We start from the raw sequence: 13,072 nt of genomic DNA on the forward strand, positions 1-13,072 counted from the left end.
ACAATGTCCAAGTGTCACCTGGTTTACCCAAAACACCAACCCGTCCCACCCAGCTTGGAAATTGCCTTACCGTTTCAACGAAAAAGACATTTATGGTTTACCAAGGGGTTTTAGCAGAGTCATAGAGGGGATATTCATATTTAATATTTCATATATTCATATTAATTATATATTACCATCTATGACTCTAGTTTTAGCAAACCGCGGCCAGAGAATGCGCAAGGCTGAGCCCTAGCGGTCAGGTCTCTTAACTCTCGTCACCATGCTCTCGTTAACCTTTTTGAAATTGTGACAGTGCAGCATTTGGACGTATACCTGCACGAAGATGATGGGATATTTAATTTGTTTTTCTAGACAATTAAAATTCCCTTTATCATATTCGCTGTCGCGTCCATGAACCGAATCATGTAAAATACTTTCCTTAGTGAAGAATTTTATTAACTGTCCTGTATCACACAGACATATCATGCTACCATACATAACGCCAAACAGTAAACGAACCCAAAATAAAACACTGACCAAGTAATAACCGATTTTGTGTGTGTAGACAACACCAAACGTGAGTTATATTTTCTGAAACATTCATTAGTCTTGCGGTTTCTCTATGGTCGTAGAAACCTATGTTTTATCCGGAAGCTGGAGCAGGATTGCTAACCTGGGTGGCCGAGATCCAGTCAACGTAACTGGTGACGCGCGTATACACACCAGCATAATTTGGAGAAGCACAACCATAGCCCCAGCTCGTGATTCCCACCTGAACCCCGTCAACAAGAAGAGGTCCGCCACTGTCACCCTATATCCAAATTATTACTTCAGAATGATAAAGATTTTTGTTTCCAATGAAATAATCTATGAACCACATTTTTCTTCGCGACTAACCTGGCACGTGTCTTTACCCGGGGCGGCAGCGCACAACATATTAGCGCTAACGAACAAAGAGCTTCCATATTGCTTGGTACAGATCGTGTTGTCTAGAACTTGGACTGTAGCTTTCAACAGTACAGGTGAAATGCTACCTCCTTTTGATTCAGTTAAATAAAGCAATTATTTGTTATAAATGAAGAATACAATTTTAAGTTTGTTGAGTAATACAATTTACCAGAAGTTGTTGTTCCCCATCCGGCGATGACCGCCGACTTATTGGCGTAAGTCTCGAAAGACCTTGGAATAGGTTTTTCCGTCATGGTTTTTACTGTTGTTTTAATTGTCGGATTGGTTGCGGCCCTTTTTAGTGTGCGCCTTGTTGTCGACGTTTTCACCGTTGGTCTCGTTGTTGTCGCAATGGCGACTTTTGTTGTAGTTTTCGCTGTCGATGGTCTCCTTGTTGTTGCAAAGAAAGGTCTTCTTGTTGTTTTTGTTGCAAAGAAAGGTCTTTTTGTGGTTCTTGTTGTTGTTCTTCTTGTTGATGATGTGGATGTCGTAGTTGTTGTCACCTTTTCCGCGTCAGGAAGTGAAACTTTCTCTACGTTGTTAATGGGAGAACTGAGGACTAGCAAGGCGACGTCATTATCCTGAATTATTACAGACGATTAGTAAATCATGGTGTGATCACGTCTTAGCGTTTTTTCTCGTTCTGCGTGACCCCATCGCTTGTCTTGAATTTTATAAACATTTTTTAGTTTAAATTTTATCCAATGCGCAAGCTTATCGCTTTCGTAACAGGATGGCAGTTTGGCATTTTAAAGACGAGCTGCAATAATTTAGAGGTCATTCTAATTCAATAAAATAATTTTTGGTGTTGCTAATATAAAGCACTAATTATCAAATATCGAACACATTTTTAAATTAGCTTACGTTGTTTCGGGTATTGTAATTTGGATGAATAATGAATTTCGCCACTGATCTCGTGACGGCGCTAGCATCAGCTGCCAACTTCAGAGTGTTTGCAGTCACGCTTAATTTGCTCGTGTCTGATATAGGTAACCTGGCCACAAAATAAGAAAATTTTCAAAATGATACTTTTGTAGTAGTAATAGATCAGAAATAGCTAACTAAATGGGAAGTTGAGAGTTCAAACCGAGGTGTCGATTCTCGAGGAACCAGGTTTACGTTGGCACCGTCGTTACTTTTTAAATAGTTTTAGCTTTTGAACCTTACCCGTGCAAACAATGGGCAGCCGTTAATACATGTGAATCCCCAAATAAGGATCCACCGCAACGAAGTCCACCATTGTAGCGCATAACGGTCTGAAAACAGGATTTGAATTATCAATATAAAATAACCCGGTTTTAATTAGGGTGTTACACAACTCTAGCGATGATACAAGCCTACCAAATATGGAAATTCACCGGCGGCGGCTGGGGTGCCACCAACGATCGAAATAATTGGCTGTCGAGCTTCGTCGATCGAATCGAATGTCTGGAATTCATCTTAATATAAATATTTTAAAGGTAATTAATTTCCGGTAGTCTGTAGTTACAAAAAAATTTACCACTGGGGAGTTTGATAGCACTGGAAGATACGAGTCCGAAGAGGAAGGATAAGTTTATTGCCTATACCGTTAAAAATATAATTATTCATTTCCTAAAGAACAGCACACAAAAAAAGCAGTAAGTAGGCAAAATACATTTACTTCTAGGCATAAAAAAAAAGAGAAATAAATAATACTTACCCAAAATATGAAATGCATCCTGAAAATCTTGATATTATGAAAGGCGATTTGCACCAAACGAGATGTAGTTATAGAAGGTGATCAACTAGTGACTGGTCAAACTGCAAAGCGTTGCCTTTTTGTTCGGAAACAGAATTCATTGTTCGCTACAAAGCTAACCAAATTTGGCTATCAATCAGCAGTTGATGAACAAAACGAGTAAAAGAACAGGTATTGGTAGCCAAAGGTCATCTTTCGGCTAAAAAGGAGGGAGACTGAGGAACTCAACGTTCCCACCTTCATCCACAAAGAAGACAATTGACTATGAACTCATGAAATCAGGTTTTTGAAGATATATGCATGGAATATGTTATCTTAAGTTCACTTGTTTTGCATTCCAGTGATTGTAAAAACAGGTCAATTAACCCCTGCAATGAATCTGAACAGAGGAGAATCAACTAATTTGTGTGCAACTTTGGTTAATATCAACAATTCAAGATATACATGTACAGAAAAGTGATACCATAGAATAAAGTTGCAATCTCCAACTGCAAGTAATACATGAATCATGCTTTGGTTCAAATGTTGTTCCTGATTTGAATGGTAACTGAACACGTTGAAAATGTATTTATTAATCAGTTAAATGATGAAGAGATTTTTTAAAAAGATAAATTTCATCGCAACAAATTAACAGCCAATCGTTCTATGTCATCCAGGCTGTAATTGGTGAATGCTGTCTGTAGTTCTTTATTGAATTCAGTTACAACTTTATCAATATCTTCTTTACTTAAATGACTTTTCAGTGCATTGTAAAGTGCAATATCCAAACCACTACGTTTGGGGCCATGATCAATTTTTTTAGTAAAGAGATGGATTTTAGAACCTTCTGTAACTTTGTAGGTTAATAATGAAGAACCATCTACAAATTCAAGTGGTTTGTAACATTCTAGATATCTATCTAAGATAATATTTCACCTGAGAGAGTTTTGCCTAAGTGAACAAGGCGCTGATGCTGGGCTCCTGGCATATTACATTTCTTTTCAATCAACTGTTTCAAATGCTCGACGTCACATTCTGGATTTACCTAGATGTAAAATTACTCAAACTCAACTCATGTTTTACGATCAACAACAAAATAATTTTGTTAACCTCGAGCTCGAATTCTTTTCCAGTGAGAGGCTTTATAATTATTTTCATTTTTGTTGACAGCCGATATTAAAACTCAACTGCAAAAGTGTAAACACTGTGAGGAAATTACCGCTGTTGCCAAAGTGTCATATTGCTAGATTTGCTACACATTGATTCCTGAATCCTGATCCTGAATTCCTGATTCCTCTTTATTTTTATATTTTTACATTAATAATTGGAAATTTAGAAATTATTATTATTAAATAGATTTTATTGTGAAGATGGTTTCAGACAGACTTTGACCATAAGGCTTGGTCGTCAAAATTCTCCTTAACGATGGTGATGGCACCTAGTGGATTTTAAGTAAACTACATGTCAATCCTAGGCTGGCTTGTATCAAGATATATTAAAAAGGAGTGAAAATATAAGATATTCTTTAAATTTTGCAACGGTTTTGTTTCATACATTTCCAATTTCAAGCTAAAGTTATGTTCATAAGCTAAATTCCAGCTATCTAAGCCTTTCTTTTAGCGTTTTTTCTTAACTACTGTGCTGCCATCTGTTGTATCAGTTTTAAAAAAAATAAAAAAAAAAAACCTCGAAAACTGACGACCAAGCCTTATGGCCAAAGTCGACGCAATGAACGAACCATCCCTCTATGACTCTGCTTTAGGCAGAGTAATAGAAGAGTGTGGAGTGTCGAGTTAATTAAAAATTCCCAGTTGGCCCTATCTTGAATCTTTCAGTCCCTAAAAATCGGGAATGAAATGACGCTTCAATTCATTCCCTTTCCTCACACACTTACTAAAAATTAAAAATACTGAAAATAGAAAACCGGGTTTTTTGCTCTCTCCCTGTGAGGCGATCAGCCTAACTCACTAGCGAACCTTGTGGGGAATCTTTGAACCCCTTATTAAACACCCGCCGTTCCCCTCTAGCGACAGGGTTAGCACGATCGTGTACTTCCTATCGTGATAAAATCTTGGACCATGATCTGGCATGGACTACTACATCTAGAGGACGGGACTCTTTTCCTATCTCGCCGTGTTAAAGCCCGTCGGGTGGGTCAATTTCACGGGGAAATATATAAAAAACATCAATCGATAGAGCTTTAAAAGGCGGTTACAATTATGCAAATGGATTTTAGAAAATCTTTGAAATGAAATAGATATTTAAGTTTTAGTATTAGGAGAACGGGAAGAAAGTCGTTTCACCGGTGCCCCCTAGCGACTAATGTAAGTTCTAGTTACCAAGTCCTTGTCAAAACAAACAAAACAATACAAAGGTTCGACTGCTATTCTAGAAACGTTTTGTGTGTGACAGATTTTTTGACAAATTTTGCCGGTCGCAGACGTTTAGTTGTAAGAGCTTCTGGAACTTGGCCGCTAGGTAGCACCGGTGAAACGGACTTTCTTCCCTTTCTCCTGTAAGGAAATTACAAATATCTAGAAAACTATTAATTACAAGTATAGGAACATTTATTAAGTCAACTAATAATTTTTTGTGCTTTTTTCACTGCTGATGTAAAAAAAAATTACATGGCTGACATAGGAAACCTCGAAGAGTCTCGTCCTCTAGATGTAGTAGTCCATGGATCTGGCCCAGCTGTCAAACCGTCGTCTTTGCGTTTTGTTAAGGGACGTGAGTACGTGATCTTTTCTCTTCTCCCCATCACGTATCTATGGTAAAGTGACGTACAGGCGTCCTTTATTGGAAATTCTGTAAGTCATCTTAAATTTTGCTGAGGTATAATATTGTTCTATTAATATTTGTTTGTTTTTTTCCTCAGCATAAAAAATTATTGGTCTGCCAAAAAGGTTTTGTTGTCTTCATATTAGACAATATCATCTGCCAACATGTCTTCACCACAGGATGATGGTAGCAAAAACAGTATGGGAATATCCACATATTTAACTGTTTCCCTACTTGTTGGGGTACTTCTGTATTTGATAAACAAGAAGTTTGGAAAGACAATCAAGAATTGGTTTGTAATTACTGAAAAGTGGCAGTTGAGTACCATATGCAATTTCTCCTCTATATAATTATAGGTTGTTTGCTTCATTTTGGAATCGTGCAATGAAAGAATACCATGCAACAATGAGAGACATGAAAAAATCACATTTTGACTCCATGCTTGAGCACAAGTCTACAGATGCTGATCTTAGGAAAAGGTCTGTTTTGAGGGTTTTGGAAATTGGAGCAGGCCCTGGTACTATTTTCATAGCCTATATTAAATCAGTTTAAAAGTAATGTTTCTTATTAGGGGCCAATTTTGAGTTCTTTCCCAAAAATTCTAAGCTTATGGTTGTTGAACCAAATGCCTTCTTTGAGCCTATGTTTTATGAGAACCAACACAAGTATCCCGACATTAAAATGGAAAAATTCATAGTCAGCAGTGCAGAAGACATGAAAGAAGTTGGAGATAATAGTATTGGTATAAAAGCAAAACATACTACATCAGCTACTTTATGCTATACTAATTTTATTTTATTTGTTTGTTTTTTTAGACATTGTTGTCTCTACTTTAGTCCTCTGCTCTGTTACTAGTGTTGAAAGAACTCTTTCGGAAGTTCAGCGCGTACTAGCGCCAGTATGAGTATATTTATTATTATTTCGTTTTTTTCTTTTTTTCCATCTTTTCTATTTTTTCGTTAATTTTCTCTTCTCATTACGGCTATTTAAAGATAGAATTGTCTATCCAAATATAGGGCGGCAAATTTTACTATTGGGAACATGTTCATGATAAGCCTGGAACTTGGCTCCACTTGGTCCAAAACTTACTTAGCCCTTTATGGAATTTCCTTTTTGATGGCTGCAACCTGAATCGCAACATCGATCAAACTGTTCTCGGCTGCAAGGGTTTTTCACAAGTTGAGCAAAAGCGCTTCAATGTCCCGCTGAAAAATGGACTTTGGGGTTTTATTCGGGCTCATGTTATGGGTCAAGCAACAAAATAAATTCGTCGTTAATTAATGTCGAACCATAATTCTGGTTTTCTTTTACATAAAATCTAAGAAATAATGAAAAATTTGAAGTTTAAGGATTCTTTCTGTACCCCCCTAATTTTCCCATTACAGAACACCTTCACGCAATAAAACCAGTGACACGTCAAAATGCAGCGACGGTGAGTGTCAGCATCATCCATCCTCATTATATCAGGCCTCAATTAAGGATATTTGGTCTGGTGTGACAATGCTGGGAAACGACCATCTAGTATAAAAATACAGAAGTCTAAAAAAATATATTGATGATTTAGAGATTCATTACCTTTTTGCAAAAATTGGAATTAGAAACATTTTAATGTCTGCGGAGTATTAAAATGATACAAGCAATAGGTATAAAGTATAAACCAAGAAATAAGCCAACTTCATGTGTGAGCTACGGAACCAAAACACGAAGCTAAAAAAAAAAAGAGTTACGGACATGCCTTATTCATGTCAAAGTAGAAAGCGTGGTGGTGAAGCCATTAGTATGTTTATTCCGGTCGTCTAACGCTCGGAGGCGAAAGCTTGGCGTGAAGACAAACTAACTACCACTAAAAAATCCCAGTTAGTATTACCGTCATACGATTTACAAAAATAACGCTACCAATATCATTGATGCTGCCTTGAATTCTTCCATACCCAGCGTACACTTTTTTCTACGTTTGTTCACCAACGTGCCTTTTGTTAGGATCATACCGCATTAAAATGGTTTACAGCTTTTCTAGCTGCATTTGGCCTTCAGTGAGAAATTACTGAGTATTTCTGACTTTGACGCTGGAGTGATGGTCTCGTCACATTACCCCGCAAGCCACATTTATTATTTCTCTGTTCATTCAGTTTTTCTTCGAATTCCAAGTAAAATTTTTCTTGAAACATTTATGGACGCCAATAGGGTAATAGTTCTATCGGCTTGCAGTCAAGGCTCTCGTTTTAGTCAAGGCAGTTTCAGCTAAAACTGTAATAAAGACATTTGTGTACCAGCCTTTGTCCTGAGCGTGAGAAACATATTAAAATTCACTGAAGTTAAAAATAATTATGTAGTCCTTCCTTAGGTAACTTAAACAAACGCTGCGTTTCATCCTGTTCGAATTTCGTCTTTTGCATATGATTAGCAAATGTCTTCATAATTTCCCTGTTTGCATCTTGCTATTTTACGCTGAGCGGCATTGACCCTGAAATGAAGCGCTGTAGATTGGCGTGCTTCTTTTGCACCGTCATTGCGTTTAATCTAACTCGATGCTATTTTTGTCAATTACTTTAAGTCAATAATCAGAGGGTCTAAGGCAGTTATACTGACAAAGGATTTGTTTGTCTTTTCAATTGTTGTCTCTGTTGTCTCATTATTCTGATCCATCAGTTGTTGTACATGTTCATCCAACGCAGCGTGGTTTCACGTTTTTTGACCTTCAACAAGAAATTTGAGGTCTTCCATGCATCTCGCAGAAGCCGACCATCAGTCTGCGAGAATGGTTGGTACGAAGAGGAGTGTCCGCAAAATGAGCGCGGAATTACCAAAGCCTCCAGCGGACTACTTCTGCGAGCTTCAAAAAGTGCTTTCTCCAACGCTGAGTGAGGTATAAGAACGATTTTCATTTCACGTAAAAGGAGCTTTTTATCCCGTTGTTTCACAATTGATCTGCCAATTATTGTCTTTCTCGTTATTTAGTACAGTAGCATAATAAAGCTATTACTAATCAACGCGTATCAATGGAATAGAATCAAAATGAGTTAAATTTTGGTACAATTCAATCGGCTTGTTGAATTGCGAAAAAAATACAGGATGAAAAAGAATTCCTTACGATATGTTACTATCGTTCTGACCAAGAGCCGCGAGCAGTGGAAATTCTATCAGATTATTTGGAACCGAGGAGTTGACGTCAACGTCATATCCGCGTACTCTGCTACTGCCCTCGATCTCGTCTGTTTGACGAACTCCAAGCCGAACGCCATTGACCTAGTTCGCTTGCTACTACAGGTAATTTTCGAATCCTTAATTAATAAAATTGGAATAATTAGCACTGGCTGCCACTTTTGTTTGTGCGTGTTGCGCTATGTTTCTCAGCATGGCGCCCATCCGAATAAAAGATCTTCCGACTCGAGTACGCCATTACATAAGCTTATATGGACCAACCATAGCGCCACTCTCATTCCGCTGATGTCTCTTCTCATCCAGTATGGGGCGGATGTTAATGCCCGCCAAGAGAACGACGAAAATGCTTTACACAGTAAACTGGCTTTGATTATTTGGCACGATTTCCGCCATTCCACTAAATTCGCTGCCTAATTATCAGAGTTGCTCCGAGTGAATCAAACACCCGACTTACTTCGCGCCGTGCATCTCTTAGTTGAGAGCGGGATCCGAATGAACGAGAACGGTGGACGGGCAAAGGGATTCGGATCGGCCCTTCACATTTTATGCGAGGCCAATCAAACGTCGCATCTGCTTAACGTGGCCCGCTGCTTGGTTGAGAGCGGAACTTGTGTGAACTTGAGAGACGACAAAAACAATACTGTCCTTCATATCCTATGTCGCTACAACCAGACGGACCATCTACTTCCCGTGATGCGATTTTTCATGGAAGCTGGCATGACGGAAACAGATGTAACGGCCAAGAACGATCAAGGCCAGACTGCGCTTCATGTTCTTTGTCAGTACAACCAGACGAAAGAGTTACCAAGCGCCGTCGAATTCCTTACTCAAAATAGCATTCATGGATCGAACACTTCTAGTAACTCGCTGTCGGCACTGTCATTCGTATGCAAATACAATCAGACGGATCAGCTACCTACTGTGATGAAACTGCTAATGCCTTTGGAGGACGTTAATCAGACAGATTATTATGGCAGCCGCGCTACCCATTTATGCGCACAATATCAGAAAGCTTGCATCACCACGTCGCTGAACATTTTGGCTGATAATGGTGCGGATCTCGCAGCCACTAACTCGGATGGAGAAACCATTTTGCATCTGGCGTGTCAGTACGCTGATAAGCTCAATTTATTTTCATTTGTGTCATCGTTGAGTGAAGAAATCGTACGGAAGCTGGTCGATTTGCCAGATGCACTTGGCAGGACACCACTTCATCAAGCAGCCAAGAGTGGTTGCATGAAAACAGTTCAATTCTTGGCTGATTTTGTCGGTGCCCGAAGTTTTGGACGCTAACGGTAAATGCTTCGCCAATTATCTGGATACGTTTCTAAGGCAGAAAGGCACCTCGCTGTGTACCTGCTGCTCGTGGGACAGCTCTTTCGGTCTGAAGGATATTGACACCCTACACCGACATCTCCTCTCCAAACCGATAGTTCAAGCGACTTGTGTTCCCTGCTCTATCGCTAGGATAGAAGGCTCCATTCCAACTCACATTGACGACGTCTACATTTTCAACGCGACAGACAACTACGTCAGGGCACCGCAATCTAACCATTGGGCGAATTTGTTGCAGGTTTGGAACAATTTGGACAAGAAATTAGATTTCACTGGTAGGTATAAAACAGATTTATTTTCAATTCAATTAGGATGCATATCTTTGAGGTAGTCATTCAATCGGATCAATTGGGATACATTTTCTTGTTTATCTTTCGTTTAGCTGTGACTGCTGTCGCAGAAATCGGTATGAGATGCGGCCGATCGTGTGTCTATCGAAATTGCGTATGGTGCCACCTGCAATTATCCGTCAGCAGTTACATCCGTTGCCTAATCGACGAGGTAGAGAAACTGGACCCTCGTTTTGCTACTCGACGTCTCATATTCTATGGAAGCAGCGCCGAACGAACGAAACTCTTTCAGCTGGACGAGTTTGATTTCCTGGTGGTGCTGTCGCATTTTGCCGAAGACAAAGACGATTGCGGCTGCGTATCGTATTGTGGCAACAGCCAGTCTGCCTTCCTGAACTACGGGAACGGGCGACATGGAATCTCCTCCGGAAGAGCTGTTTATTATTTCTACCAACTCCTCCGCGCAGCAACGAAACGCGTTGATTGCTTCAACATCCACGTTCGTGACATCTCGTTTGGAGAGACTTGCACGACGCTCCATCTCACATTTTGTGGTTACGGCCAGGTTATATCCATCAGTATCGATATCACCATTGGTATATCTCGTTCCAACTTGCTGCGGCCTGGGAGCGTTAGAAGATCGCCAGCATCTTTGCCTGACATGTCATCACCTGATAATTCGGAGGAGGAAACCGAATACCTAGTACCGTTTCGCGACAAATGCGGCCCACCGGAATGGCGACTGTCTTACCCTACCCTAGAGGTGAGCAGTGTAAATTAGAATTTCGAAATGTGCTGTTCATCGTGAAGTGATTAGAATGTGTTGGCATGATATAACAAAGCAATCTATTTGAATAATTGTTAAACTGATCTTCTAGAGAGACACTTTGCTACAAACTGGCGAAGAAGTTCGCATGTGTTACCGTGTTCTAAAACTGCTTGTAATGCTGTGTCAACGAAGCAAATCAGCGATGGCTGACGATGCGCATCAACACATGATTAAGCAGAAGACGAAGCCTTCAACTTACAGCCTCAAGACCTGCCTTTTCCGTTACATGGAGTTCAACAATCCGCCATGGAGTCAAGAAGATGCGATCTCGCATTGCATCGGTATTCTTGAAGTGCTCCTCACGCATCCGGGAGTTCACCTGAAATCTTTTTTCAATCCGCAGTTAACTGTTGCTTATATCGATCACGAGGCATTGGCTGTTTGCTCCCAAATCTGTGACCGACTTCGTTCATGCGTGATTTAATACAAACCCTTTTCCCCCTAATACCATTTCTTATCGTTTGCTGAAATCTGGGCATCACTTTTAAGAATGAATTTTCTTTCGGCAATTTCAAGCTATTGAGAGTTCAAAATTTCACAAAGAGTTACAACTTTTCCACACTGCAATGCCGCACCCATGGGGTTCCTGCTGATTCGTTTGGATTGCCATACAAGCAATTTCAGTGCCACAAGGACAACTAGGCTATATATAGGCTAGTTTCCAATAGTACATAGATTGCATAGATTACATTATCTTATATCGAATTCACTTTTTAATCAAGGCGTACAGTATATTGGCAAGACACTACTACAAACTATGAAGCACTTATTGGCAAGACACTACTATAGACTATGAAGCACTTATTGGCACACGTCCAGTTGATCAGGAGCGATTGGGATCTCCCGTCGATTAGTATTGGACACCATATGTCAGCTTCTAAGTTAAACAAACTAGGGCTTTAGGTAAAAACTTAACAATCCTCACCCTCATTCAATACAACAACATTGCCCTCCGTTTCAGCTTCGCGAAATCGAATGTTTTTGCTCAGGCATGTTTCATAACACATAGTTTGCCACGATCCAATTTTTTTTGAAATCTCGTTCATTCTTGGCTGGACATCTTTAAGTAAGCCTTCTAGATGTTTTCTTCCTTCCGTTGGTTTCGGCGGGTTTCCCAGATATTCTTCAGACAAAATTTGACAGAGGCTTTGAATGAAAATGCTACCTAGATACTTCTTTTGGTTCCCCTCCTTTAATACCCGAGAGGATTCGAAACCAGGTAGGGTTGCTTTGATTGTTAAGAAATCCATAAGTGGAGGATTTCTTCGAGCGTCATCCAAAATTTTCAGTTCCTTTAACTCTTTTTCGTCATAGTTGTGTTCAATATCCAACTCTGTCAATGTTACTGTCGAATCGTCTTTTGTTTGATTTTTCCAAAGGAGCTTTTATTCCCGTTTTGCTCTGTCCCAGTTTTCCCTGACAAGCCTGAATGATGAAGACTTTCGGTTTGCCATAGAGGGAGGGGCAATTATCCAAAGAGAACTGGTACTTTAGTTCATTTGTGTTAACGAATTTGCCGTCATTGCATAGGATTGCGTCCTCAATTCCATGAGACAAAAGACATACAACTAAACAGCCATAATCCTTGAAATCTCTTTCGTTGGCCAGATCATTGATTTCAGTTTTCAAAGCGTATCCGAACTCTGATCATCATAAATTACAGTGTTAAAACCCAGTTTGTTAAAGGTTCCCTTTAACTCATCTCGGTCCCTCTCACTTCCTCTACGGACCTGTTAAAAAGAAAACAAATAAATAAAATAAAAAATAATTGGCAACCTTGAAATAAAAACATTGTTTGACTGGTAAACTCTTCTTTGATACCTTTTTCCATCTTCGAATTTTTCCTGGTTGAAGATAACACAAAGGCCGGGTTTCTTTGATTTGTCTTCATAGTTGTATATTTTATAATCTTCAGAGGGCTCGAAATAATCATCTTCAAGAACTTGTTGTAATGTTGGACGGTCCTCCTCGTTGAACATCAACATCTTCTTTATAAGATCTACCACTTTTGCCTCTTCCTCATCATTGGAAACGAATGGAAGCTCT

At 39.5% G+C, this 13,072-nt stretch overlaps 5 protein-coding genes and 1 long non-coding RNA gene across 8 annotated transcripts in view; 2 read left to right on the forward strand and 4 right to left on the reverse strand.

Moving 5' to 3' along the window:
- Nucleotides 1-416: 416 nt before the first annotated feature.
- Nucleotides 417-3,253, reverse strand: LOC116916882 (trypsin-1). 3 transcript variants are annotated; one of them, XM_032922185.2, is made up of 9 exons: nucleotides 3,114-3,253; nucleotides 2,612-3,029; nucleotides 2,432-2,492; nucleotides 2,272-2,369; nucleotides 2,098-2,186; nucleotides 1,795-1,924; nucleotides 1,100-1,511; nucleotides 880-1,019; nucleotides 417-793 (listed from the first exon to the last, which is right to left on the reverse strand). In XM_032922185.2, the coding sequence occupies exons 2-9, from the start codon at nucleotides 2,627-2,629 to the stop codon at nucleotides 626-628; spliced, it is 1,116 nt and encodes a 371-aa protein (XP_032778076.2). In that variant the 5' UTR covers nucleotides 2,630-3,029; nucleotides 3,114-3,253; the 3' UTR covers nucleotides 417-625. The 3 variants fall into 3 exon arrangements, with proteins under 3 accessions (XP_032778076.2, XP_045026149.1, XP_032778077.2); XM_045170214.1 differs by having other exon boundaries at nucleotides 2,612-3,163; XM_032922186.2 differs by having other exon boundaries at nucleotides 2,432-2,523; nucleotides 2,612-3,163.
- On the reverse strand, nucleotides 3,203-4,024 carry LOC116916883 (NEDD8). Its single transcript, XM_032922187.2, has 3 exons — nucleotides 3,740-4,024; nucleotides 3,566-3,674; nucleotides 3,203-3,509 (listed from the first exon to the last, which is right to left on the reverse strand). The coding sequence occupies exons 1-3, from the start codon at nucleotides 3,785-3,787 to the stop codon at nucleotides 3,265-3,267; spliced, it is 402 nt and encodes a 133-aa protein (XP_032778078.1). The 5' UTR covers nucleotides 3,788-4,024; the 3' UTR covers nucleotides 3,203-3,264.
- A 1,262-nt stretch (nucleotides 4,025-5,286) lies between these two features.
- Nucleotides 5,287-6,704, forward strand: LOC116916885 (methyltransferase-like protein 7A). The gene is made up of 6 exons (XM_045170216.1): nucleotides 5,287-5,439; nucleotides 5,508-5,702; nucleotides 5,767-5,927; nucleotides 5,982-6,152; nucleotides 6,226-6,308; nucleotides 6,427-6,704. The coding sequence occupies exons 2-6, from the start codon at nucleotides 5,575-5,577 to the stop codon at nucleotides 6,673-6,675; spliced, it is 792 nt and encodes a 263-aa protein (XP_045026151.1). The 5' UTR covers nucleotides 5,287-5,439; nucleotides 5,508-5,574; the 3' UTR covers nucleotides 6,676-6,704.
- LOC116916886 lies at nucleotides 6,617-7,143 on the reverse strand. Its single transcript, XR_004390894.2, has 2 exons — nucleotides 6,986-7,143; nucleotides 6,617-6,928 (listed from the first exon to the last, which is right to left on the reverse strand). It is a non-coding gene; the product is annotated as an uncharacterized LOC116916886 (long non-coding RNA).
- A 136-nt stretch (nucleotides 7,144-7,279) lies between these two features.
- On the forward strand, nucleotides 7,280-11,471 carry LOC116916887. The gene is given in 7 exon segments (XM_032922190.2): nucleotides 7,280-8,276; nucleotides 8,482-8,677; nucleotides 8,765-8,927; nucleotides 8,994-9,850; nucleotides 9,852-10,182; nucleotides 10,290-10,960; nucleotides 11,076-11,471. Coding segments are annotated over 6 exon segments (2,592 nt in total). The 5' UTR covers nucleotides 7,280-8,276; nucleotide 8,482; the 3' UTR covers nucleotides 11,451-11,471.
- Nucleotides 11,472-12,346: 875 nt separating this feature from the next.
- LOC116916889 (serine/threonine-protein kinase/endoribonuclease ire-1) overlaps nucleotides 12,347-13,072 on the reverse strand; it is a 2,174-nt gene continuing 1,448 nt past the window's right edge. Inside the window, exons 3-5 of the mRNA XM_045169280.1 lie at nucleotides 12,848-13,072; nucleotides 12,725-12,756; nucleotides 12,347-12,669 (exon numbers count right to left, since the gene is read on the reverse strand). The exon at nucleotides 12,848-13,072 is cut by the window's right edge and continues 519 nt beyond it. Of these exons, the coding sequence (XP_045025215.1) occupies nucleotides 12,347-12,669; nucleotides 12,725-12,756; nucleotides 12,848-13,072 (580 nt within the window). The remainder of the gene's footprint in view (nucleotides 12,670-12,724; nucleotides 12,757-12,847) is intronic.

This window comes from Daphnia magna, linkage group LG2 (genome assembly GCF_020631705.1).
Source record: "Daphnia magna isolate NIES linkage group LG2, ASM2063170v1.1, whole genome shotgun sequence".
In the NCBI taxonomy this organism is placed as follows: Eukaryota; Metazoa; Arthropoda; class Branchiopoda; order Diplostraca; family Daphniidae; genus Daphnia; species Daphnia magna.